Source organism: Scyliorhinus canicula, chromosome 1 (genome assembly GCF_902713615.1).
Source record: "Scyliorhinus canicula chromosome 1, sScyCan1.1, whole genome shotgun sequence".
Classification (NCBI taxonomy): Eukaryota; Metazoa; Chordata; class Chondrichthyes; order Carcharhiniformes; family Scyliorhinidae; genus Scyliorhinus; species Scyliorhinus canicula.
Window position 1 is genome coordinate 191,099,035 of NC_052146.1, and position 24,446 is coordinate 191,123,480.

General features: G+C 50.8%; 1 protein-coding gene across 2 annotated transcripts in view; it reads left to right on the top strand.

The window, feature by feature from the left end:
• The window catches only part of adgb (androglobin), a 564,769-nt gene that overhangs the window by 347,071 nt on the left and 193,252 nt on the right, over positions 1-24,446 (top strand). For both annotated transcript variants that reach the window (XM_038805127.1, XM_038805138.1), the window contains exon 20: positions 280-418. In XM_038805127.1, the coding sequence (XP_038661055.1) occupies positions 280-418 (139 nt within the window). The remainder of the gene's footprint in view (positions 1-279; positions 419-24,446) is intronic.

The window sequence follows — 24,446 nt, forward strand, 5'->3', positions numbered from 1 at the left end:
ATCCCCATATGTTGTTTGGTGTCCAGTTTTGTTTGATAATATTTCTGTGAAGCATCTCAGAATGCTTTAAAGTCACTATGTAAATCCAAGTTATTGTTGTTGGACTGTGCAAAGCTGCAGGGTCTATTTAATGAGCTGCAAGGAATAGAGTAGCAGGAACTAATATGTTCACAGCTTGGTTGAATGTGAATTGTATTATCTTAAATATATATATGTGATACATTTTTACTGATTCTGGGTTGGTATTCCACTAAAATGAACTCTATGACAATGGTTTAGGCCACAGATGATCGAGGACCATATTATCTACATGTAGACGATACCAAACCGATTGAAATGTTGATTACCTTCTCTGCCCTGGTGCGCTGGGGAGATATCAGCTGTGAAAAGAACCTTAACAAAGGAAACAATGACAAAGGTTAGTGCCTGGTGCATTTATCTAAAGTTACATTCAGAGTGATCGGGATTAAAAACAGGTAACGCATTGTTCTGCCAATCAATTAGATTATAACTGATCCGCCCATCTCAACTCCGTCTATCTGCCTTGGCCTTAATACAAGGTGGAAGCAGCTCTCTCTCTCTGCTCTGCTGCCTATTGTCTGAAGGCAGAATCTCCTAGACCCTGAAAGAAGAAGCTGTCCTTCTCTCTCTCTCAAATGCTGCCTGCCTGCTATTTCTGTGAGTTTACCGTGAAAATCATTACAAGTGGAAAGAAAAGATAACATCCATCTGAAAACATAGACTGAAAAAGAAACTAACTAGAAGACGTTCATCCTTTCACTTCCATCATTATTTTACACCCCTCTTTCCCCTCTGTTTGTGTGTGTAGTGGGTGGGACGAGTTAGAGATTAGATACTAATTAATTAGTTGCATTTATTGCTTATTTAATTATAGTTGCTGTTAATAATAAAAAGTTAATTGTGTTTAAATTTACACCCAGTTGACTGTAGTTAATTTTTTTAATGTAGAGTACCCAATTTTTTTTTCCAATTAAGGGGCAATTTAGCGTGGCCAATCCCCCTACCCTGCACATCTTTGGGTTGTGGGGTGAAACCCACGCAGGCACAGGTAGAATGTACAAACTCCATACGGACAGTGACCCAGAGCCGGGATTGAACCTGAGACCTCGGTGCTGTAAGGCAGCAGGGCTAACCCACTACGCCACCATGCTGCTCTTGTGACTGTAGTTATTGGGCAGCCAAAGACCTTGGGTATTTAAAAATAAAAGTTAATTTGAACCGCGTTAGGATTCCAGATAGAGTGGGCTGCAATTGACTGCGTACTGGCCCAGGGTGCCGTTACATCCATCCGTAAATAACATCCTTAGGCACTCTCTTACCTACAATGTTAGTTACTCCTTAAAATGAATTCAACAAGGTTTATTAAATATGACCTACTCTTTCAAAATCCAGAGTGTGGAGAGGGAAGGTGAGGGCTCAGTCTGAGAGGCGAGAATCAGCGAGAGCAGCAGGGCTACAAAGAGTGGAAATATAAGGCGAGGGCTTAGTCTTTGAGGCAAGAGCTCAGCGAGAGCAGCAAGGCTACAAAGAATGGAGAGGGAAGGCAAGAGCTCAGTCTGAGAGGCCAGAATCAGTGAGAGCAGCAGGGCTACAAAAAGCAACCCCCACCACGGACTTAGTTAGAGAGAGGGAGAGAAAGGTATTCAAATAGTGACCTCACAGGAAAGTCATAAATCAATTGATGGGTGAGTAACTGTTGTTAGGGACTGTCTGTAAAGAGCTGGAATTTAGAAAATTGCAAACTTTTAGATAACCCTAAAGGTACCCACCTTATAATTGATTTAGAGACAATAGCAGAAAGAAAGTAAGAAACTAGAGAGTCCATTTTATTTTGTTCTTAATTGATAGCATCTATCCATTATGAGGCATCAATTCAAAATTAATTAAGAAAATAATTAATCTGTTACTTAATTAAGAAACAATCAGCATGACAGAGCACGTGATGTGCTGTAACTGCAGGACATGGGAGCAACTGGCTGCCAGTGTGATCTAGGGCAAACATATCTGCACTAAGTATCTATGGCCGAAAGGAAATTCAGCTCAAAGTCATTAAGCTGGAGGCCAAGCTGCCGACAGTGTGACACATCAGGGAGGGATAATGTTACCTGGACCCTTAGTTTCAAGAGGTGGTCACAACCTCCGAGGGTCTTTTGTTTTAGTCACTGGTCAGTGACAGCAGGGTGGTACTGTGAGTGAGGCTTTACAATTGTCCAGTAGGTTCAAGGTGTTTTCATCCTTTTGAGACAAGAGTGGGGATGGCAGGGTAGATGAGCAAATCATAGAATCACGGTAGAGGAAATCATGGTAGAGGATGCCAGCAGAATGTAGTGGTATTAAAGAACAGCCTTCTCTGTATCCGAAAGTGAGAGCCTCGAAAGAAGCGATGTCTGCCTGGTGCCAGGATTTGGGATGCTCTGGGCTGGAGAGGACCTTGCAGTAAGAGGGGGAGGATCCAGTGGTCATGATTCACATAGATACCAATGATATAGGTGGGCTAGGATGTGGGTTCGACTTAAACAGTATGAGCAGCTCGCGGCCAAATTAAAAAGGTAATAATCAAAGGTAATAATCTCTGGATATTTACCTGAACCATGAGCAAATTGCTTTTGTTTTTAGAGAAATGGGTTTTAATTCCTGGGGCACTGGCATCAGTGTTGGGGAAAGTGGAAGCTGTATCATTGGGGTGGCCTTCACCTCAACTGTGCTGGGAATGTCCTGGTGAGTCATATACCTTAGACAGTAGAGAGGGCGTCGAGTTAAATAGCTAAGGTGATGGAAGATGTGGAGCGGGATTCTCCGATCCCCAGCCGCGTGTTTCTTGGCAGCGTGGCATTTGCTCGGGGCGGGATTCTATCTTCACACCACTTGTCAATGGGATTTCCCATTCAAGCCACCCTATGCCGCCGGGAAACTCACGGAGGGAATGTGTTGTTGGTGGGAAACGAGAATCCCAACAGCCGGAGAATTCCAGTCGTGATAAACTAAACAGAGCGGAGATGGTAAAAGAGCAGGATATCCGTAAGGGATATCATTATCAGAGTGTGGCAGGAAGGGACAGAGAATACAAACATAAGAGGGTGCCAGCAGTTTAGAAAAGAGATTGCAAAAATAGGAAGACAGAATTGAAGACACTTTACCTGAATGCATGCAATTTTTGCAACAAGGTAGATTGATTGATGGCACAAGTAGAAGTAAACAGGTACAATGTAATTGCCATCATGTAATTGCCACTGCAGTCACTCACCAAGGTTCCTTAGACAGCACTTTCCAAACCCACGACCGCTACCATCTAGAAGGATAAGAGCAGCAGATACTTGGGATACCCCACCAGCTGGAGGTTCCCCTCTCCAATTCATTCACCATCCTGATGTGGAAACATATTGCCATTCCTTCATTGTCACTGAGGCAACATACTAGAAATCCCTCCCGAACAATGGATGTACCTACACCTCAAGGACTGCAGCAGTTCAAGAAGGCAACTCACCACCACCATCTGAAGGGCAACGAGGATGGGCAATAAATGCTGGCCTAACCAGCGACGCCCACATCCCATAAATAAATGTTTAAAAAAATGTGGAGTGACTAAGTTTGGGAACTGAAGGTTCAAGCGTATTTGACATTTAAGAAGGATAAACAAAAACAAAAGAAGATAGGGTCGTACTGTTAATGAATGATGGCATCAGTACATGAGTGAGAGGGGATCTTTTTCTTTAAATGTATTTTATTCCAAACTTATGTAAAAGGTTACAAAACAATAAAAACTCGGGGAGCAAACTCCCCAACCCACAACTATGGAGTTTGTACAATTTGTTTCCCTTTTTCACCACCTTCCTTGCCGCCACCCCCCGGCTCCCGTGACGAACAGCTCCTCAAACACGGCCACGAACATTCCCCATCTTGCCTCAAAGCCCTCCGCTGAACCCCTTATTCGTACTTGATCTTTTCCAGCTGAAGAAAGTCATATAATTACCCCAGCCAAGCTGCCACCCTTGGCGGTGTTGCTGACCGCCACTCCAACAGAATTCTTCGCCGGGCACTCAGAGAGGTGAAGGCCACAATGGCGGCATTCGTCCCCTCCATCAGCTCAGCTTCTCCGATATCCCAAATATCGCCACCGGCTCAATCTCTTCCCCCACTATCCTTGTTAGCGCGCGAACACTCCCGCCCAGAATCTCTCCAACATTTTGCAGTCCCAGAACATATGTGCATGATACACTGGTCCCCGCCCACACTTCTCACACTCATCTGCCACCCCCTGAAAGAACTCAGTAATTCTCGCCCGAGTCATATGTACCCTGTATACCACCTTGAACTGCATCAGCCTCATTCTTGCACATGAGGCGGTCACATTTACCCTTCATAGTCTTCACTTTATACTCCTCAATTTATCTCACCTCCCAGCTCCCTCTCCCACTTAATAATAATGATAATCACTTATTGTCACAAGTCGGCATCAATGAAGTTACTGTGAAAAGCCCATAGTCGCCACATTCTGCTGCCTGTTAAGGGAGGCCGGTACGGGAATTGAACCCGCGCTGCTGCCTTGTTCTGCCAGCTGTTTAGCCCACTGTGCTAAACCAGCCCCTAAACTTCTCCTAAATCTTCACAACCTGCTCACCTCCCTGCTCTCCCGGCCACCCATATATGTTGCCGATCCTGCCCCCCCCCCCCCCAAATCCGGAAGCAGCAGTCATTCCATTCCAGCAAGGTGTACCTTGGCAACCTATTCCCCCCCCCCCCCCTCCCCCAGGCACCCCCCCCCCCCCCCTCCCCGCTAGAAGCTGTGGTTTTTGCACAGCGGCACCAGCACCGACCTCCCTTCTATCCTGAAATGCCTCCTCGGCTGGTTCAAGACCTTTTCAGTGGACTGTACCACTGGGCTCTCCGCATATTTCCTTGGTGCCGTTGGCAGAGCCATCATCACCTTAGCCCTCAAGCTGGACCCCCTACAGGATTCTTCCTCCATCCTAACCCATTCTACCCCCTCCCCTTCCCGGCGGAATTCTACAATGAGTTTGCAACAGACCTGGCATCACATCTTTTGGAGGAGTTTAATGAGGCGGTGGGGAAGTGGGGGCTGTCAGAGACGATGACGCAGGCAACGATCACATTGTTACCAAAGAAGGGGAAGGACGTGTTGAAATATGAGTCGCCCCTCTAAGGCCCCCTAAGAGCCATTACCAGAGGCTCTATTGCTAGAGCAAACAACAACGGCGCCAGTGGGCACCCTTGCCTTGTTTCCCTGTGTAATTCAAAGTTTCGTGAGCCCATACCATTGGTCCGCACACTTGCCACCGGTGCCACGTATAACAGGCCACAAACTTTGGCCCAAACCCTTCTCGGCACCTCAAATGGATACCGCCATTCCACCCAGTCAAATGCCTTCTCCACGTCCATGGGCACCACCACCTCCGGTACCTGGACTCTCGATGTGGTCATGTTTAATTGCCTCTTTATATTACTCGAAAGCTGCCTGCCCTTATGAAACCTGTTTGGTCCTCCACTACCACCCCCATCCTTTCCGCCACCAACTTAGCCAGCACTTTCATGTCCGTATTTAACAGCGATATGGGCCTATACGACTCACATTCCAACGCGTCCTTCCCCTTCTTTGGTAACAATGTGATCATTGCTTGCGTCATCGTCTCTGGCAGCCCCCACTTCCCCACCGCCTCATTAAACTCCTCCAGGGCCTTCCCTGACTTCATACCCTTTAGACTGTCCAATACCTCCCTCAGCCCCAAAGGCTCCTCTAGCCCCTGCCTCTTCTCTTACTCCAACTGTGGAAACTCGAATTTGTCTAAAAATCGTCCCATGTCCCCTTCTTCAAAGCCTGAGTGGAAAACCTTACACACCCATCCCTTCCTTAGGCTGATCTGATCCTTCACACAGAGGTGCGTCCCATGCAGAAAGACCACCTCCGCTTTTAAACTCCTGAGGTACGCAAAGACCCGAGATCTTTTCACCGGTCCATGGAGCCCTCGCACATTCCATGTTATCAGCCTTACCTGGGGCTTGCACCTCCATTCCCCTCTACCATCCGCCATTCTCTCCGTTTGGCTCTACCCCTGTTAATTTCACCCTGTACCTGGCCCATCCAAGATGGCCTCTTTCTACGCCCCTGACCATGTTTCTTCTCCAACTTTGCCGTATCACATCTTCCTCCAAACCTCACTCTACCCATATTCTCCATTGCTCCAAAGTGCCAGCACCTTCGTCTCCCCAGACTGTTCAGTTCTCCCCCAGTTTATGCTCCTTGATAAAGTAATTGGCTGCTTCTGGGGTCTCAAAATAGCATTCCAGGTCTTCATAAATCACCCATAGCTTTGCCGGGTAGAGTACCCCAAACTTGATCTGCCATCGATACAACGTCGGCCTGGCCCTGTTGAACCCTGCACGCCATTTTGCCAGTTCAGCTCCAATGTCCTGGTATAGTCGGATCTTGTTCTCCTCCCATTCACAGTTCCGCTTCTCCCTAGCCCACTGCAAGATCTCTTTCTCCACAAACTTGTGGAGTCTCACGACCACCGCCTGCGGCATCCCCCCAGCTCTTGGCTTCTGCCTCAGAGACCTGTGCACTCTGTCCACCTCGGGCCTTGCCCAGCCCACCCCCGCCACCAGCCCGCCTACATTCTTGAAATGTACCTCGTGGCACTCGGACCTTCCACTCCTTCAGTCAGGCCAACTATTCACAGATTCTGCCTCTTCGACCTGTTTCCCTGCTCCTCCACCTTGCCCTCAACATCTGCAAAGGTCTAAGAGCCCCACCTGGCCACCACTCTATCACTGTGTTCCAAGATCACCCTCTATACTCTCGGACCTGTGACCCCCTGAGCTTCCAAGCATTTCTCCACCCTCTCCATCGATCCCTTCAGGGGTGCCACAGCCCTTCGAGTGATCCTCCTGCATCTCCTTCCTCTGCTGGTGGAAGTCTTCCTTGATGAAGGCCATCAACTGTTCCATCTGGGGCTTTCCAACTTGCACTGACCCTTCACCCTCCACCATATTTCCAGTTGCTGCTGGGCCACAACTCTCTTCCAACTCCTTGGCCAAATCCTTCACCCTCTTCTGCCAGGTTTGGTAACCAGCAGACATGCCACTCCCCAGGGGAACTTCCCCTCCGACCTTTAGTTATACTTTCACGTTGAAGTTACACCCGATTTCGGATTTTAAAAAAAGCTCTTTTCTACACCTTCAAGCAGGAGCTACCCTGTGTGCGACCATTCACACCATGGCCGCCACCGGAAGTCCTGGGAGATGATCTTAGATTAGAAGATCAAGATGTAGAATCAGTTTGGGTAGAGCTAAGAAACAGTAAGGGGCAGCAAACTTTGTTGGGAGTTGTTTATAGGCTACCAAAATAGTAGTAGCAATGTAGGGCAGCGTATAAATCGGGGAATTGGAGGTACATGTCTCAAGAGTAATACAGTAATCATGGGGGACTTCAATTTGCATATAGACTAGGTAAACCTAATTAGCACTAATGCTGAGGAGGACAAATTCTGGAAAGTATATGCAATGGTTTTCTAAGCCAGTGTTTGAGGAACAAATTAGAGAATGGGCCATTGGGCGGCACAGTGGTGCAGTGGTTAGCACTGTTGCCTCACGGCACCGACGACCTGGGTTCAATTCCAGCCCCAGGTCACTGTCCATGTGGAGTTTGCACATTCTCCCTGAGTCCGCATGGGTCTCACCCCCACAAACCAAAGATGTGTAGGGCAGGTGGATTCGCCCCGTTAAGTTGCCCCTTAATTGAGAAAAACAATTTTATGTTAAAGAGAATGGGCTATTTTAGATCTTGGGCATGATCCAAGGGCCACACTGCACCCAAAAAGCAGCTCACTGCGGTGCAGCATGGCTGATAAAAGCCAGGAGACACTGCTCCTGGGATCTATCTGACTCGCAACGCCTTGTGAGATCCAATGCGATCTCGCGAGACGTTACGATGCCGAGACAAATAGTCTCACTCTAATGTGCAGATTCCTAAGGTACCTGAGGCTTTGGGATTCATTCCTTTTGCCTTGGAGACGTTGGGCGAGCATTGTTCAGCACTGGTCCCCACAAACGGGACCAGATGGAACGACACTCGTGGGGATCTCCCAGGGGATTGGAGGCCCCCAGCTGCATGACCTTTGACCCCCAGCTGCATTCCCTTTGGTAAGGGAGATGCCCTTACACCTCTGGTGCCACCTGGACTCCCTGGCAGTGTCAGCTGGCATGGGCGCTGCCAGGGTGCAAGGTTGGCATTGCCAAGCTGGCATTTTTTTTCTCGGCGAACAATCGGTTCGGGGTGCTCTGTGTGTGTGTTGGGGAGGGTGCCGGGGACCCTTTCATCATGCGTTCAGGCTGAGGGGGATCGAGCATCGCTTTGGGGGCCTCGGAGATCAGGATGCCATTTAAAAATGGTGCCCCCATCGCTTGCTACACTGGGAAGTTCTGGAGAGCGGATCTCCCCAATGTACCAAACAGGGCTATGTGCAGCCTCGGCCACATGGTGACCGCTGAGGCCCCTTATAGAACGCAAGTTGTGTTGTACAGCCATGTGTTTGTTGACACTGCAAGTGACAGGAAGCACGCAGCTAAACGTACTCGCTATGCAACTTTGTTCCCATTTAGTTAAAGCAAGCCCCTAGTATTGTGCAAGGAGAAAGGGCTAATTAATAGTTGCCTTGTGAAGGAGCCTTTAGGAAATAGTGAGCATAAAATATTAGAATTTCACATTACATTTATAAGTTTTATATTTTAATCCAAATCTAGGGGGCTGGATTCTCCGTTTGCCGACGGCAAAATCGTGAAACATGATTGGGTGAGAATAGCTTTCGCCTCCAAAATCGCGGTAGGCGCCAGTTTCACGCCAAATTGGGATGCTCCGGCACCCTGGAAATGGCGTAAATGCGGTGCTCGCCCCGTGGGCTGAAAGTAGGCATATCATTAGTGGGCCTGACACACTATGCTCCGGTGCCTTTCATTGCCTCTGATGGGCCGATTTTCCAACGGCGTGGTTCACTTGTGGTTATAAAAATCGTGAACCTGGCGTCCTGGCTGTTGAGCAAAGAGAGTGTCTTGTTATGCTCTCGGCATAGCATAAGCGGCTTCCTTGTTGTGCACTTGACAAAGGAAGGTTCAGACGTGGAGATAACTTCAGCACGTTTATTAAACTATTTCCCCTTCTCCTACCCGGGTTCACCACTACTATTAATCCTTCTATAGCTACTCAGACTGACTAACCGGTCTGCTACAATCCACGTGGTGGGAGTGTTATTGAATCAACCCTGTGTCTCTACTCACTGACTGTCTCCACTGGAAAGAGGCAGATCATGTGTGTGGTGTCCTTTATATATGGGTTGGTGTAATGCCCTCCTGTGGTCATGTCACCTCTGTGTGTATCGTGAATGCCCATTTGTCGTGTCCTATCTAACTGTTCTATTGGTTGAGTGTCTGTGTGTCATGTCTCTGGTGCTCCCTCTAGTGTCTATCTAGTCTACGTGTATTTACATTAACCCCTTGTGTATTTACAGTGATGCATATCACCACAGAGAGGAGGTAGAAAATGGTGTGGAGTGACAGCAGGCTGCCGGCTCGGACACCGGCCGTGTTGGCTGCGGCGGGGAGGGGCCACTGCCGGGGTTAGGGAGGGTAGGGGGAGGGGAGACAGGCTGAGCAGCCGGGGTGCCCCCCCCCCCTTCCCAGGCACTGACCAACATTTTAGCGCCCATATTGCTGACCACCCCCTCGGCCCCTAGTTCTACACAGTGAGATCGGCCGTATGGGTGCACCCACCCCCGCACCTCACCCCCCCTACCCCACAGCAACCCCGCCTCCGAACACCACACTCAGGGCAGCACCCATGGTAGGCCCCAGTGCCAGCCAACGGTACCCCTGGAAGCAGGAATGGGTGCCAGGACCGGGGGCGGAGACGGGACCTGGTTGCAAGTTGGGGGGGGGGGGGGGGGGGCATGCGGGGCCGGAGCCCACAGTGTCAATAGGGGCAACCATGTATACCATGGAACCTGGATGGGCAAGGATGTGTGCGCCATGCTGTCACGTTGCCTTTTGATGCACCGTCAATTACCACAAGACGGGAATAGTGGAACAATCGAGGCTTTATTGAACGAGATTGCAAACATTACAAATTAAGTCTGTCAGGGGCCTTGACCGTCCTCTATGATCGCCTCAGTCCTGGTGGTGATGTGGTCGCGACTTGGTCACCTGCGACTCCGGGAGCGTGTTGTCCTCATCTTCGTGGGTGGTCCCTGAGTGGATCCAGTGGGTGAACGGATCCTGCTGGGGTGGGGGCTGCGGTGAGGTACGCTGGAGGGAGGATGAGTGGCACAGGGGTGTATGAGGCAACCGGGGGGGGGGGGAGCGGTGTCAGGTCAGGGGTCGTGCGTGGGGATCCAGTGGGTGCCAGGTGCCGGAGGGAGACTGTGTCTTGGTGCCCGTTGGGGTGTGCCACGTAGGCATACTGCAGGTTAGCATGTAAGAGGTGGACTTTTTCGACCAAGGGTTCCGACTTATGGGTCCGCACATGCTTCCGGAGGAGGACAGGTCCAGGAACTGTCAGCCATGTTGGTAGCGAGACACTGGGGTGGACTTCCTGGGGAAGGCAAACACACGTTCGTGAGGGGTCTCGTTAGTCGTGGTGCAGAGGAGCGATTGGATGAAGTGGAGCGCGTCGGGGAGGACCTCCTGCCAGCGGGAGTCTGGGAGACTTTTAGACCGCAGGGCCAGTAGGACGGCTTTCCAGACCGTCCCATTCTCCCTCTCCACCTGCCCGTTTCCCCAGGGGTTGTAGCTGGTCATCCTGCTCGAGGCGATGCCCTTGCTGAGCAGGAACTGACGCAGCTCATCGCTCATGAAAGAGGATCCCCGATCACTGTGAATGTAGGTGGGGAAACCGAACAGCGTGAAGATGCTGTGCAGGGCTTTGATTACCGTGGCAGAAGTCATATCGGGGCATGGGATGGCGAAAGGGAACCAGGAGTACTCGTCAATCACGTTCAGGAAATACGTGTTGTGGTTGGTTGAGTGGAGGCGTCCTTTGAAGTCCATGCTGAGGCACTTAAAGCGGCGGGAGGCTTTCACCAGTTGCGCTCTATCTGGCCAGTAGAATGTCTTGCACTCTGTGCAGACTTGGCGGTCTCTGGTGACGGCCCTGAACTCCTGAATGGAGTAGGGCAGGTTATGGGCCCTGATAAAATGGAAGAACCGGGTGACCCCCGGGTCACAGAGGTCATAGTGGAGAGCCCGGAGTCGGTCCACTTGTGCGCTGGCGCACCCCGCAAGGTCGAGCGTACCCCCTTCCAGTAGCCGCTGGCGGACGTATGCAGACTTCATGCCCGTGACGTAAGCGTCTCTAATTAAAAGTTCGGTGTGCCGGACTGCCGAAACTGCCTGGCAGTCACAGTTCCTACCTAGGATGTGCAGAGCACGCCAGAAATCGTCCAGAGACTCACCGGGGAGTTGCTGTCTCGGGGCCAGGAGGTGCCAGGAAAATACTTGATTCTCCGGTCTAAATTAATGTCCCTTCAGGAGCGCCATCGCTTCGGAGTAGGTGGGCGCATCTCGGATGAGGGGAAAAATGTCAGGGCTCACCCATGAATAGAAGATTTGGAGCTTCTGCGAGTCTGAGGGTTCTTCAGCGGCTGTTCTGAGGTAGCTTTCGAAGCAGGCTAGCCCGTGGTCAAAGGTGGACGTAGCGTTAGCTGCTTGAGGGTTCAGCTGCAGGCGATCAGGCTTGATGCGGAGATCCATCGTTTAAAAAATCTCGTTCAATAAATTGATGCACCGTCAATTACCACAAGACGAGAATGGTGGAACAATCGAGGCTTTATTGAACAAGATGTTGTGCCTCCTATAGATGGAACCAGAATGGATGCAGCACAGGCGAGCACACACATTTATACGCCGCCTGCTGGGCGGAGCCAGCAGGCAGGGATTTACTAACGTACCTCTAATATACGGGCAGTGCCGTAATACATATAATTTAAGACTAGTAGTGACTACCACACCTTTCACCCCCTGCAGAGAATGGCATTCGGACATCAACCCACAATGCTGGCCACCATGGCGATGGCCGCAGCTCTGCAAGATGCCCTACGGCAGCATGAGCGTAGTCGCTCAGAGAGGAGGCAGAGGCTGCGACAGAGGAGCAGGCTGCAGAGGGGCAGATGGCATCCGCACAGGCTGGAGGGCCGGCTGCCCAACAGGCTGAGGAGGAGGAGGTTCCAAGGAAGCACCGGATGAGGCCCCGTGCATACTGCAATTGCATGTCATTTGAAGACCTACCGGACCGGGCATGCAGACGGAGACTGCAAATGAGCAGAGCGACTGTGCGAACAACTGCCAGATGATCACACATCTGCACAATTGGGATATCGGGGAGGATACCTGCTCCCGGTGACTGTCAAGGTGAATGTCTATGCGAAGTGGTCATTCCAGTTGCCAAGTGGGGACCAGTTCATGATCTCGCAGACATCGGTGCACAGGTGCATCCGTCCAGTCACAGAGTTCCTATATGCACAGGCGGACCATTACATCCTGTTCCATGTGGACCGCGCCCACCAAGATGCTCTGGCAGCGGGGTTCGCTGCCATCGCCGGGATGCCCTGGGTCCAGAGGATGATAGATGGGATGCATGTCGCTTTACGGCTACCTGCGGATAACAGAGTTCGAGGTGCTGCGCTGGTCCATCATCTCCCATGTGGGAGACACTGGAACGGGCCCCAGTACCACCTCCTCCCTCGGGGTGCCCGATGGACCCCGGCTACTCCTTGGCCAGGGGTGCGAGCGAAGCCATCTATGGAGGCCCCCCATGCTACCTAGCACTGCCAGTCTTGGAGGCCCACTCTGGTCTCAATCAAGGTCTGCATGTTCACGGCCATGGAACACAGGGAGTGGACCATCTCCGTCTGCGACTGTGCCACCACCCCGAGGGTCTGTGCCACATCAGAAAGGGGTTCCACTCCATGAACATCCAGCTGGGCTGTGACCAACAGAAGCGCATCATGCACGCCTGTGCCCGATATTCGGGCAGTGAGCACGGCTCCTTTATCTTGGCACACTCAATGATAGCCGACATGTTTGCGGGGCAGGCTGCAGGGGTTATCCGTTGCGGTCGTGGGAGGGAGGGTCAGCCGCATCGTGGTGGTCTGCTGCGTCTTCCACAATATAGCCTGGCAGAGGGGCGCTGTGCTAGAGGAGGAGGATGAGGAGGAAGCGCAGGCCTCGTCCGATGAGGAGGATGTGGGAGTGGGGGACAATGAGCGGGACATGGGGCCCGGGCAGGCATGGGAGGCCGCACGACACCATCGCCAGGACCAGCGCTCAGGCGAGGCCATCATTGCGACAAGTTTCACCGACTTGGGGGGAGGGAAGTTGCTGGCCAAGGGCACGGACGCCACCATCCCAGACCCACACTCTCTCACCTCCCACACGACCAAAACACCTGCTTGCACAACCCCTTCACGACACATACCTGCGGCACGATGAGCTGGGGGTACTGGGATGGCAGTGACAGCGGGTCTGGTCAGTGGGATGGAGGATGATGACAGCCCGCTCTGCGATGAGCTCAGGTTCTTCACATTGTTACACAATGTCTGACTCATGCCCACAATAGCATCTTCCACCTGGGTGATCCCTGCATGTGAGCTGGCCAGTCCATCACACGGTCCCTTTGAATCCCTGGGGTGGGGTTTCTGGGGACGGTTGGGGCGGGAGGGGGAGAAAGGGTGGGAAGCACGGTCCACTCCCACTGGCCAGCACCGACCGGCCCACACCGATCAGACAAGCACCGAGGCAGGTTTCAACAGTGTTAACAGGTGTTTATTGTGGAGGAACATATACATAGCTTGTGCCCTAGCCCCTATAACTAAACTGTGCCCTGCACCCGTGCCAATATAACTCGTGTCTAACTGTTTGGCCTTACGGGCCCTAACACTACGCCTCAGTGGTTCTCCCCAGACGGTACAGCAGGAGTGGAGGTGGCCTGTTGTGACTCCTGCCCTGTGACAAGGGTTGGCGCACGTCTTCTGGGGCGACCCAGCCTGGATGGGCCAGGCCGCTGCTCGGATGTCCCGGGTGGCGTGCTACCACCCTGTTCTGCCAGCTGCCCTTCAGGTGCACCAGGGAAAATGGGGGCGAGTTCGAGGTGCTGCGCTGGTCCATCATCTCCCATGTGGGAGTCACCAGCACGGGCCCCAGTACCTCCTCCTCCCTCGGGGTGCCTGATGTGTGTGGGGGGGGAAGGATCGTTTAAGTGCAGCTGTGGCGAGTAAGCCTCTTGTGCGCCAATCACAGACCCGGCAAATCCGGCGTTGTTTTGCTTGGAACCAGTAGCGTTCCACGTGGCGATGGTGCCCATTTAGAGTTGCTGAATCGGTGCAGCCAGTGCTGTCGTGAAACACCATGGTTCCCATGCCGGTGTCAGCACTTAGTCTCAGAAACGGAGAATCCAACCCAGGGTCTTTAACCTAAACAAAAGAAACTCCAAAGGTATAAAGGACACGTTGGCTGAAGTAGTTTGGAGCATTACATTAAATGTTATGATTGTAGACAGGCAATGGCTAGCAGTTAAAGGGTCAATACAAGCTTTGCTGCAAACGTATATTCCTTTGAGACATAAAAAATGAACAGGAAAAGTAATCCAACAATGGCTAACAAGAAAAGTTAAGGGTTAGGCAAAGGTAAGGCATATGAAGTTGCCAAAAAAGTAGTAAGCCTGAGGATTGAAAGCATTTTAAAATTCAGCAAAGGACAGCCAAAAAATTGGCGATGAAAGAGAAAATGGAATATGAAAGTAAACTTTGGGCAGCCCGGTAGCACAAGTGGATAGCACTGTGGCTTCACAGCGCCAGGGTCCCAGGTTCGATTCCCGCTGGGTCACTGTCTGCGTGGAGTCTGCACGTTCTCCTCGTGTCTGCGTGGGTTTCCTCCGGGTGCTCCGATTTCCTCCCACAGTCCAAAGACGTGCAGGTTAGGTGGATTGGCAATGATAAATTGCCCTTAGTGACCAAAGAGGTTAGGAGGGGTTATTGGGTTACGGGGATAGGGTGGAAGTGAGGGCTGAAGTGGGTCGGTGCAGACTCGATGGGCCTAATGGCCTCCTTCTGCACTGTATGTTTTATGTTCTATGTTCTAGTGAGGAACTTGAAAACAAATTATAAAAGCTTCTATAGGTATGTGAAAAGAAAAAGGTTAGTAAAGCCAAATGTGAGCCCGTTGTTGGCAGAGATGAATTATTTTTAATGGGTAATAAGGAAAGTAAACAACTCCTTTGAGAAGAATTTTCCATTCTGGAGACTAAGTACAGTGGCGGATGGGGTAACTCAACATGCTTCCTGCTGGGTTGGCGGGTTAGGTGAACATGTGCAATCTTATGCTTTTCAGCTCATTAATTATGCATCAGCAAGGAAGTCAGCAAATTATGTGTTGGGGCAGGCAGGAAGTCACCTTCACCACCGTTACCTCGTGAATCGAAGGCCCTGGTGTCATATTTAAAGGGCACCTGGAAGGGCATTCACTCGTTGCAGGCCAGGGACTCTCCTTTACTCCTCCAGAGTCCTTGAAACCACAGCTTGTACTGGAGATATTCACAGATGTAAGCAACCATACCCTGCAACATCTGAAGGTGCCTTTGGCATTGCCCCTCACTCATCTCTCGATAAGAGTACCACCATTGGGTTAATACACACAGTTGCAGTGTTCCATGTTTGTCAGACCCTTGACCTTCTAGAAGCCTTGCTGTCTCTTTCTGCTCACGCCCTTTCTCCTCATAGCCCTGATGACAGGCCTTCCATCTCCTCATCTGAATGAGAACTATTATCAAAGCAGGGTTGCCTGCAGCCTGAATCATTGGTGCATCAGTGGATGTGTGAATGAATTGAAGTGATACCGTTAGTTTGCATGTCCTTTACAGATTTCCCTCCATCCCAGAAGGTTAGTACTAAGTCTTTGCCTGGTGTTCGCTAGACATGGCTTCCCACCTCACCCCTTACAGGTCAAGGACCAAAATTTTTTATTTATTTAAATAAATTTAGAGTACCCAATTATTTTATTTCACCAAACCTGCAAATCTTTGGGTTGTGTGGGTGAGACCCACGCAGACACGAGGAGAATGTGCAAACTCCACAAAGACAGTGACCCGGGGCCGGGATCGAAACCTCATAATTATTAGGGTGACCCTTTAGTCGATCACGTGTGCTGACCTTGAACTCCATCCACCTGAAAAGGCCTTCCACCCACTTTGAGGATTTACAAAGCCAAACTGTGTTGTCAAGAACAACCTTGAGAAAATGGTGTGCGTAACTTTTCAACAGGCTGCGCCACCTTCTACCCTACCCCATCATCCACCAACTTCTACCCACCACCGTAGACCCACTGAATATCACCATTCCTCTGCCTTCATTATCCTCGAACCTCCCCCATTATCCTGGACCCTACTATTGTTCACCTCCACAAGCTTTTCCTCCCCTCAGAGGTGACACATGTTACTATCCATGTGCTCACCCTGACCCTGCCCTCCTACGTTATCCAAACCTTGTCCCCCTCCATGAAGCACCTGATGAGACCTTCACCTGCCAGACTGTGACACTGCTACCCCACCAAATCCCACTTCCCCCTCTGGCTGTGACTGTTTTATCCTACCATCAGTATTCTGAGTTCTCCCCTTAGGACTCCACCGCCAACACCAGCAACCTCATGCACCAAGACACCTCCCCCACTTCCCGCATAAGTCTGTACCCCTGTCCAGCCTTGGCACAGCTTCTGATACACGCACCTGAAATGTCACAGCACTGCATACCTCGAGATGAAGTTAAGCTCGCCAGGTACACACCACTTATATACAATCATGAAACAGATTCGTAGATTTTACAGTGCAGAAGGAGGCCATTCAGCCCATCGAGTCTGCACCGGCTCTTGGAAAGAGCACCCTACCCAAGGTCAACACCTCCACCCTATCCCCATAACCTAGTAACCCCACCCAACACTGAGGGCAATTTTGGACACTAAGGGCAATTTATCATGGCCAATCCACCTAACCTGCACATCTTTGGACTGTGGGAGGAAACCGGAGCACCCGGAGGAAACCCACGCAGACACGGGGAGGATGTGCGGACTCCGCACAGATAGTGACCCAAGCTGGAATCGAACCTAGGACCCTGGAGCTGTGAAGCAATTGTGCTACAGTAGTCCCCCTTTATAACGCGGGTGTTGGGGTCCAAGACAGCCACCCGCGTTGCAACCGAGCCGCGGATATCCACAATGGGGGTTTTAAATTTATTTTAAAATCTATGCTAGCGCTTCCCATTGAGAGTCTACGGGGGGCGGGGGGAGAGGTCAGACCCCCGTAGACTCACAATGGGAAGCGCTAGCATAGATTTTTAAATAAATTTAAAACCCCCATCGTGGATCTAATTAAAACAGTGTCAATTTCAGCGGCCGGCTCACTTTGATCCGGAGAGGGAAGCTGCTCTCTCACTGAAATAATCAGCCGGCTGCTGAAATTGACACTGCTGGCTGCTCTCTCCCTCCAATCCAACTTTTAAGTTTTAATGTTTCTGATTGGAGGGAGAGAGCAGCCGGCAGTGTCAATTTCAGCGGCCGGCTGATTGTTTCAGTGAGAGAGCAGCTTCCCTCTCCGGATCAAAGTGAGCCGGCCGCTGAAATTGACACAACTGACAGTTGGGGTCCATAAGCCCCCCCGCGGTATATCGCGAACCGCGGTATTGCGGAGCGCGGTATAACGGGGGACTACTGTATCTACAATGCTACCGTGATTCTAATAAGCCGCTGGCAGGGGTTTTAATTTTGAGGGGGATCGTAATTCCAGCAGGTTAATGAGTTTTCAGGGGATGCATATGAATGCAAATGTAGTTCTTGACATAGATCAGTGGGAAAACCTTTAACCCGTCATCAAAGTCGGGAAGCAGACTTTTTCCATCATGCCAAATTTAATGCCCTTACCTGCCAGGATTCCAACCAATGGCAGGAGCAAAAATCCAGCTCTTTGTGTCCGTCTTAATGGAGGTAGATACAAATATCCTTCCTGAAATATTGGGGAGCCACACGTCTGGTGAGATTGAGAACTTGAAAGAAATTAGTATCAGTAAAATGTAGGGTCAGAGAAATTAATTAGACTGAAATTTAGTAAATGCCCTGCACCTGATGATCTACATCCCAGAGTGTTGAAAGAGGTGGCTGCAGTGGGGCGAAAAAAACGGAGCCGACGGAAACATTGGGCGAGACTTTCTTTTCTTATAAAAATATTTTATTCCAAATATAAATAATAACAATAAAATCACATTCCAACAAAACAGAGTTAACAGTTTGTACATTTTAATCCCTTCCCTCCCCATCCCCACTACGTCCCGTGACAAACAGCTCCTCAAATACAGTCATGAACAGCCTCCACCGTACCTCAAGGCCCTCTTCAGGAAAACTTAAACTTAATCTTTTCCAACTGGAGAAACTCATCCAGATCTTCCAGCCAACCCACAACCCCAGTTGCATATCCGACCTCCAATTCAAAAGAATCCGGCGCCAGGCAATAAGAGAGAGAAAGGCCGCAACATCAGCTCTCTTCCCTTCCAACATCCCCGGCACCTCCGAAACCTCAAGGACCATCACCATAGGGTCCAGCTTCACCACTATCCTCGATAAATTCTCAAACACCATTTCCCAGAAGCTCTTCAACTTCTCACAACTCCAAAACATGTGTAGTAATCCACGGGAGGCAGGAGTTCCGTCACCACACCAATATTTTTTTTTAAATAAACAATTTTATTGAGGTAGTTTTTGGCTTTATAACCAGTTACAGACATCATCAGAAAGGAAGCAAAAAAGGCAAAAATGTGCAAACATCCACGTACTTTCAATACTTCCATCGTACTTCCCGCTCCCCTCCCATCGGTACTACCCGCCATATTTTCCCTCCTACTCTACTATACCCCCCCTCCCCCCCACCTCCCTGCTGACGCTCACTCTCCCGCAAAGAAGTCAATAAATGGTTGCCACCTCCGGGTGAACCCCTGCACAGATCCCTTCAAGGCGAACTTAATTTTTTCCATCCCCAGGAAACTCGACATGTCCGCAAGCCACAACTCAGTCTTCGGGGGCTTTGAGTCCCTCCACGCCAATAGTATTCGTCGCCGGGCTATCAGGGAAGCAAAGGCCAAAACATCGGCCTCTTTCTCCCCCTGGACGCCCGGGTCTTCCGAAACCCCAAAAATTGCCACCCCTGGACTCACCACCACCCTTGTTTTTAGCACCTGGGACATGACCCCCGCAAATCCCTCCCAGTACCCCCTCAGCTTAGGGCATGCCCAAAACATGTGAACATGGTTCGCTGGTCCTCCCGCGCACCTAGCGCATTTGTCCTCTATCCCGAAAAATTTGCTCATCCGAGCCACCGTCATATGGGCCCGGTGAACGACCTTAAATTGGATCAGCCAGAGCCTAGCATATGTCGCGGTCGAATTTACCCTACTCAGGGCCTCTGCCCACAGCCCATCCTCCATTTCCCCGCCTAGCTCCTCCTCCCATTTAAGTTTCAGTTTCTCTGTCTGGGACCCTTCCTCCCTCATGAGCACCTTATATATACCCGAGACTCTGCCCTCCCCTTCTTCCCTCCTAGAGACTATTCTATCAAGGATCCCCATTGGCGGGAGGCGCGGGAAAGATGGGACCTGTCTACGAACAAAGTCCCGCAACTGTAGGTATCTAAAATCATTTCCCCTTACCAACCCAAATGTCTCCTCCAAGCTCCTCAAACTCGCGAAGCTCCCTTCCAGGAACATATCACCCACCCTTCCCCCCCTGCTCGCCGCCATATCGGAACCCCCCATCCATACTGCCGGGGGCAAACCGATGGTTGTCGCAGATTGGCGCCCAGACAGACGCCCCCATCTCCCCCACATGCCTCCTCCACTGGCCCCATATCCGCAGGGTCGCCACCACTACCGGGCTGATGGTGTACTTGGCCGGCGGCAGTGGTAGAGGAGCCGTGACCAGGGCTTCCAAACTGGAGCCCCTGCACGAAGCCGCCTCCACCCGCACACCAATATTTATTGGCAATAACGATATTACAGGAGCAGCTACAAACAGTGCTGCTAGCAGTCCAGTCAACTTAAGACTGGCTCACAAAGCCTACACAGGTGATTATATGGGCCCCTCAATGAACTATCATTGAGGGAGCTCATACTTCAATTGGCCAACCAATAAAGCCAATTGGAGTTCATTACATCTCCCCCCCCCCCCCCCCCCCCCCCCAAGGTCCGAGGAATTCCTGCCAGCTGGCATTCCTCTGAGCTTCTTCCTGCTCCTCATGTCTGGGTCGGTCACCTCTGTGTCGTCCGCCGGGTCGTTCTCCGAAGTGGGCGGGGTGTACCTTATAGGTGCCCGTCTTTTCCTTGACAACCTCCTTGGAAGTTGTTCTTCCTCCTCCTTGGGGAGAGGTGTCGCGGCGGCCTCGTCGAGCATGTCCATCTCCGACTCTGATGACTGGATGACGGGGTCTGGAGAAATTGCTCGGGGCTGGGGTGTGGGTATCCTTTCCGTCTGGGCTATCCCAGCTTGAGGCGGTCCTGCTTCGCCTGCCTCCAGGTGTGGTTCCGCTGCCCTTATTTGGTCTAGGTGTTTCTTCAGCTCCTTACCTCCTATTGAAACCTCATAGGATATGGGCGCTGTTTGGGACTCTACCGTGCCTTTGACCCACGTTGGTCAATTCCCATAATTCTTGATCCAAACCAGTGCCCCCACCTGGAAATGTCTCTGCTGCCGACTATTATCGTGCCCCCTGCGTTGGGCCTCCTGTTGTTTCTCCACTTTCCCCGTTAAATTTGGGAAAAGGAGACTCAGCCTCGTTCGCAGCCGCCTTCCCATTAAGAGTTCAGCTAGCGGTATGCCCGTTGTGGAATGCGGTGTGGTCCTGTAATCAAACAGCCAGCGGGAGAGCTTTGTGTCTATTGACGCTGCCGGCTGCTTCTTGAGTCCCGCTTTAAGTGTCTGGACCACTCTCTGCCAGGCCGTTGGTCGCTGGATGGTAAGGGGCCGTTTTGATGTGACGGACTCAGTTTTCCTTCAGGAATTTTCCAAATTCCCCACTTGTGAATGCCGTTCCGTTGTCCGACACCAATACCTCCGGAAGTCCATGTGTTGCAAACGAGGACCTGAGCTTTTCAATTGTCGATGCTGTGCTTGCCGTATTTACCCGGTGGATGTCCAACCATTTGGAGTGGGCGTCCACTATCACCAAAAACATTGAGCCCATGAAAGGGCCGGCATGGTCAATATGCAGGCGGGTCCACGGTCTGCCTGGCCATTCCCACGGGTGCAATGGCGCCGCTGGTGGCAATCTTTGCCCCTGTTGGCACTCCTGGCACCGACGTACCAAGGCTGCTATGTCGGTGTCCAAACCTGGCCACCAAACGTAGCTTCGAGCTAGCATCTTCATTTTAGACACCCCTGGGTGTCCGTGATGTAACTCAGGCTCCCCATAATAGGATACCGTCTTCTACGGTTATTTGGTCCCTTCTGCTCCAGTATGGGTGCACCTGGGGCTCCACTGGTCTTTCCAGTTCCCCTGTTAGCAGTAAATGCTTCATCTTGGTTAAAACTGGGTCTTTTTGCGTCCACACCCGAATATGTTGTGCGTCTACTGGTAGGGTGTCCAAAAAATTTAGAGTCATTACTGTCTCCTCTACTTTTGGTATTTGCGGCGGAGTGTCCGGGAGGGGAAGTCTGCTCAAAGCATCTGCATTTGCTACTCGCGTTCCCGGTCTGTGCTCCAGAACGTATCAATACACCGCCAGTAGCAACGCCCAGCATTGGATTCTAGCTGATGCAATCGGGGGTATTGACTTGTCTTCTTTTAATAACCCTAATAACGGTTATGGTCCGTCACTATGGTGAATTTCCGCCCGTACAGATACTGGTGAAATTTTGTTACTGCGAATATCACCGCCAGTCCTTCCTTCTCGATTTGGGCGTACTTCCTCTCAGCCATCACCAATGTCCTCGAAGCATAGGCTATTGGCCGTTCTTCCCCATTCCTTCCTCTATGGGCTAAGACGGCTCCTACCCTGGAGGGGGATGCATCACAAGTGACCACCAACTCCTTCCTTGGGTCATAATGCTCTAGGACATTTTCGGATGACAGCTGTTCCTTAATGTCCCTAAATGCTCGGTTTTGGCGGGTGGACCATTTCCATTCTTGCCCCTTTTTTAGTAGCTGGTGGAGGGATTCTAGGATGGATGCCCTATTTTCAATAAATTTTCCATAATAGGTTACCAACCCTAGAAATGATCATAACTCCTGGACCGTGGTGGGAGCTGGGGCTTCTTTTATTGCCCTTACTCTGTCTTCTAATGGGTGTAAGCCTGCCTCGTCTACTTTATATCCCAGGTACATCACTTGTGGGGCCAGAAAAACGCTTTTTTCCCTTTTTAGCCGTACGCCTGCCTTTGCGAAACGCCTGAGCACTTCCTCCAGGTTCCTTAAGTGTTCCTTGTTTGTCCTACCCGTGATTAAGACATCGTCCAAATAAATCCCCACCTGCGGTAGTCCCTGCAGAATATTTTCCATCGTACGCTGGAATATAGCGCAGGCTGATGACACTCCGAAAGGTAGCCTAGTATAACGAAAAAGGCCCTTCAGGGTGTTGATCGTAGCGAACTTCTGGGAGCCCTTGTCCAGTTTTAACTGCAGGTAGGCGTGGCTCATGTCTAGTTTCATGAACAAAAGCCCACCTGCCAATTTGGCATATAGGTCATCTATTTTCGGGATTGGGTATTTGTCCAGCAGTGCGTATTTGTTTACTGTCTGTTTGAAATCTCCACAGAGACGTATCGAGCCATCTGGCATCATAATTGGTACCACCGGCGCTGCCTATTCCGAGAGCTGTACTGGTCTGATAATGCCGTTGCGCCATAACCTTTCTATTTTGTCATCTACTTTCTTCCTTAATGCAAAAGGTACCGGCCTGGCCTTACAAATTTCGGCAGGGCTTCTGGGTCCACGTGCAAAGTTGCTTTGGCGCCTATGATTTCCCCCAAACCTTCCTGGAAGACCTCCGGGTATTTTTTGGAGTACTCCACTCAACTGCCCGCTTCCACTCTGGAAAATTTTCATCCAATCTAATTTTAGGTCTTTCAGCCAGTTCCGTCCAAGTAAGCTCAGTCCGGAACCCTTTACTATAGTCAACAGTAATCTGAGCAATTGTTTCTCATATTCCATGGGTACATGAGTCATGCCTAGAACTTCCAGGGGTTCCCCCGTATAGGTTTTAAGTTTTTTTGTTAGGGTTAGTGGCTTTGATTTTTCTAAATGCTGCCACTCCCATTACTGATACGGCCGCACCCGTGTCTATTTCCATTATTGTCGGCCGCCCATTCACCCGTGGGGTAATCCTAATGGGTTCTGCTTTCTTCGTTGCAATATTATATAATTGTTCCCCTTCGGAGGAGGATGGGGCGTCTAGGTTGTGTACTTACCTGCGTCCCCACTTGCTATTCCTCTTTTGCCACCTCCTTCTAGGGTTTCTGTCGTTGTTACCCCACTCTGTCTGGTGCCAGAAACGGTCCTTCTCTGTTGGGGGAGCCTCAACCGGTACTTCCCTCTGTCTCCAGTTAGTCCTGGCAGACTTGGGGGCAGTTCTGGGGTTTTCCTTTTTCCCTCTATTCCTCAGGTTTTTCCTGAGAGCGGCTATCTGGTAGCAGAACCCGTTGTGGTAGTCCCTCTCACAGGTATCTACCTCCATTGGTGTGCCCTGTAGTTCCTGCGCCCCACTTGCTGCCTTTTCTAGGGACAGTGAGAGCTGTAACGCCTGCCTGCAGTCTCACTCCGTTTCCGCCAAGAGGCGTTTTTGTGTTGTGAGGTCGTTTATACCACACACTAACCGGTCCTGAAGCATTTCATTTAACGTCTGGCCGAACTCACATTTTTCCGACAGCCTTCTCAGGCAGGTCAAGAAATTCGCGACGGACTCCCTGTCTTCCCGCTTCGCTGTGTTGAATCTGTACCTACGCAAAATGAGGGGTGGTTTTGGGTCGTAGTGCTCTTTCACCAATTCCGTTACTTCTTGGAAAGTTTTCGTGTCCAGCGCATCGGAATAAGTCAGACTACGTATAATGGCGAAAGCTGAGGGTCCACACGCCGACAGCAGGATAAGCCGTCTCCTTTCGTCCGTCAGTATATCATTTGCCCGGAAGAAGTAACACATTCTCTCCACATACTGGGACCAGTCCTCAATAGCTGGGTCGAATGCCTCTAACCTTCCAAAAAACGGCATTTTTAAAATGGCAAGACTTACCCTCCGAGTGCGGCAGCTGGTCTCCGCAAAATTCTTAGTTTACCTCGTCACCACTGTAGTAATCCACGGGAGGCAGGAGTTCCGTCACCACACCAATATTTATTTGCAATAACGATA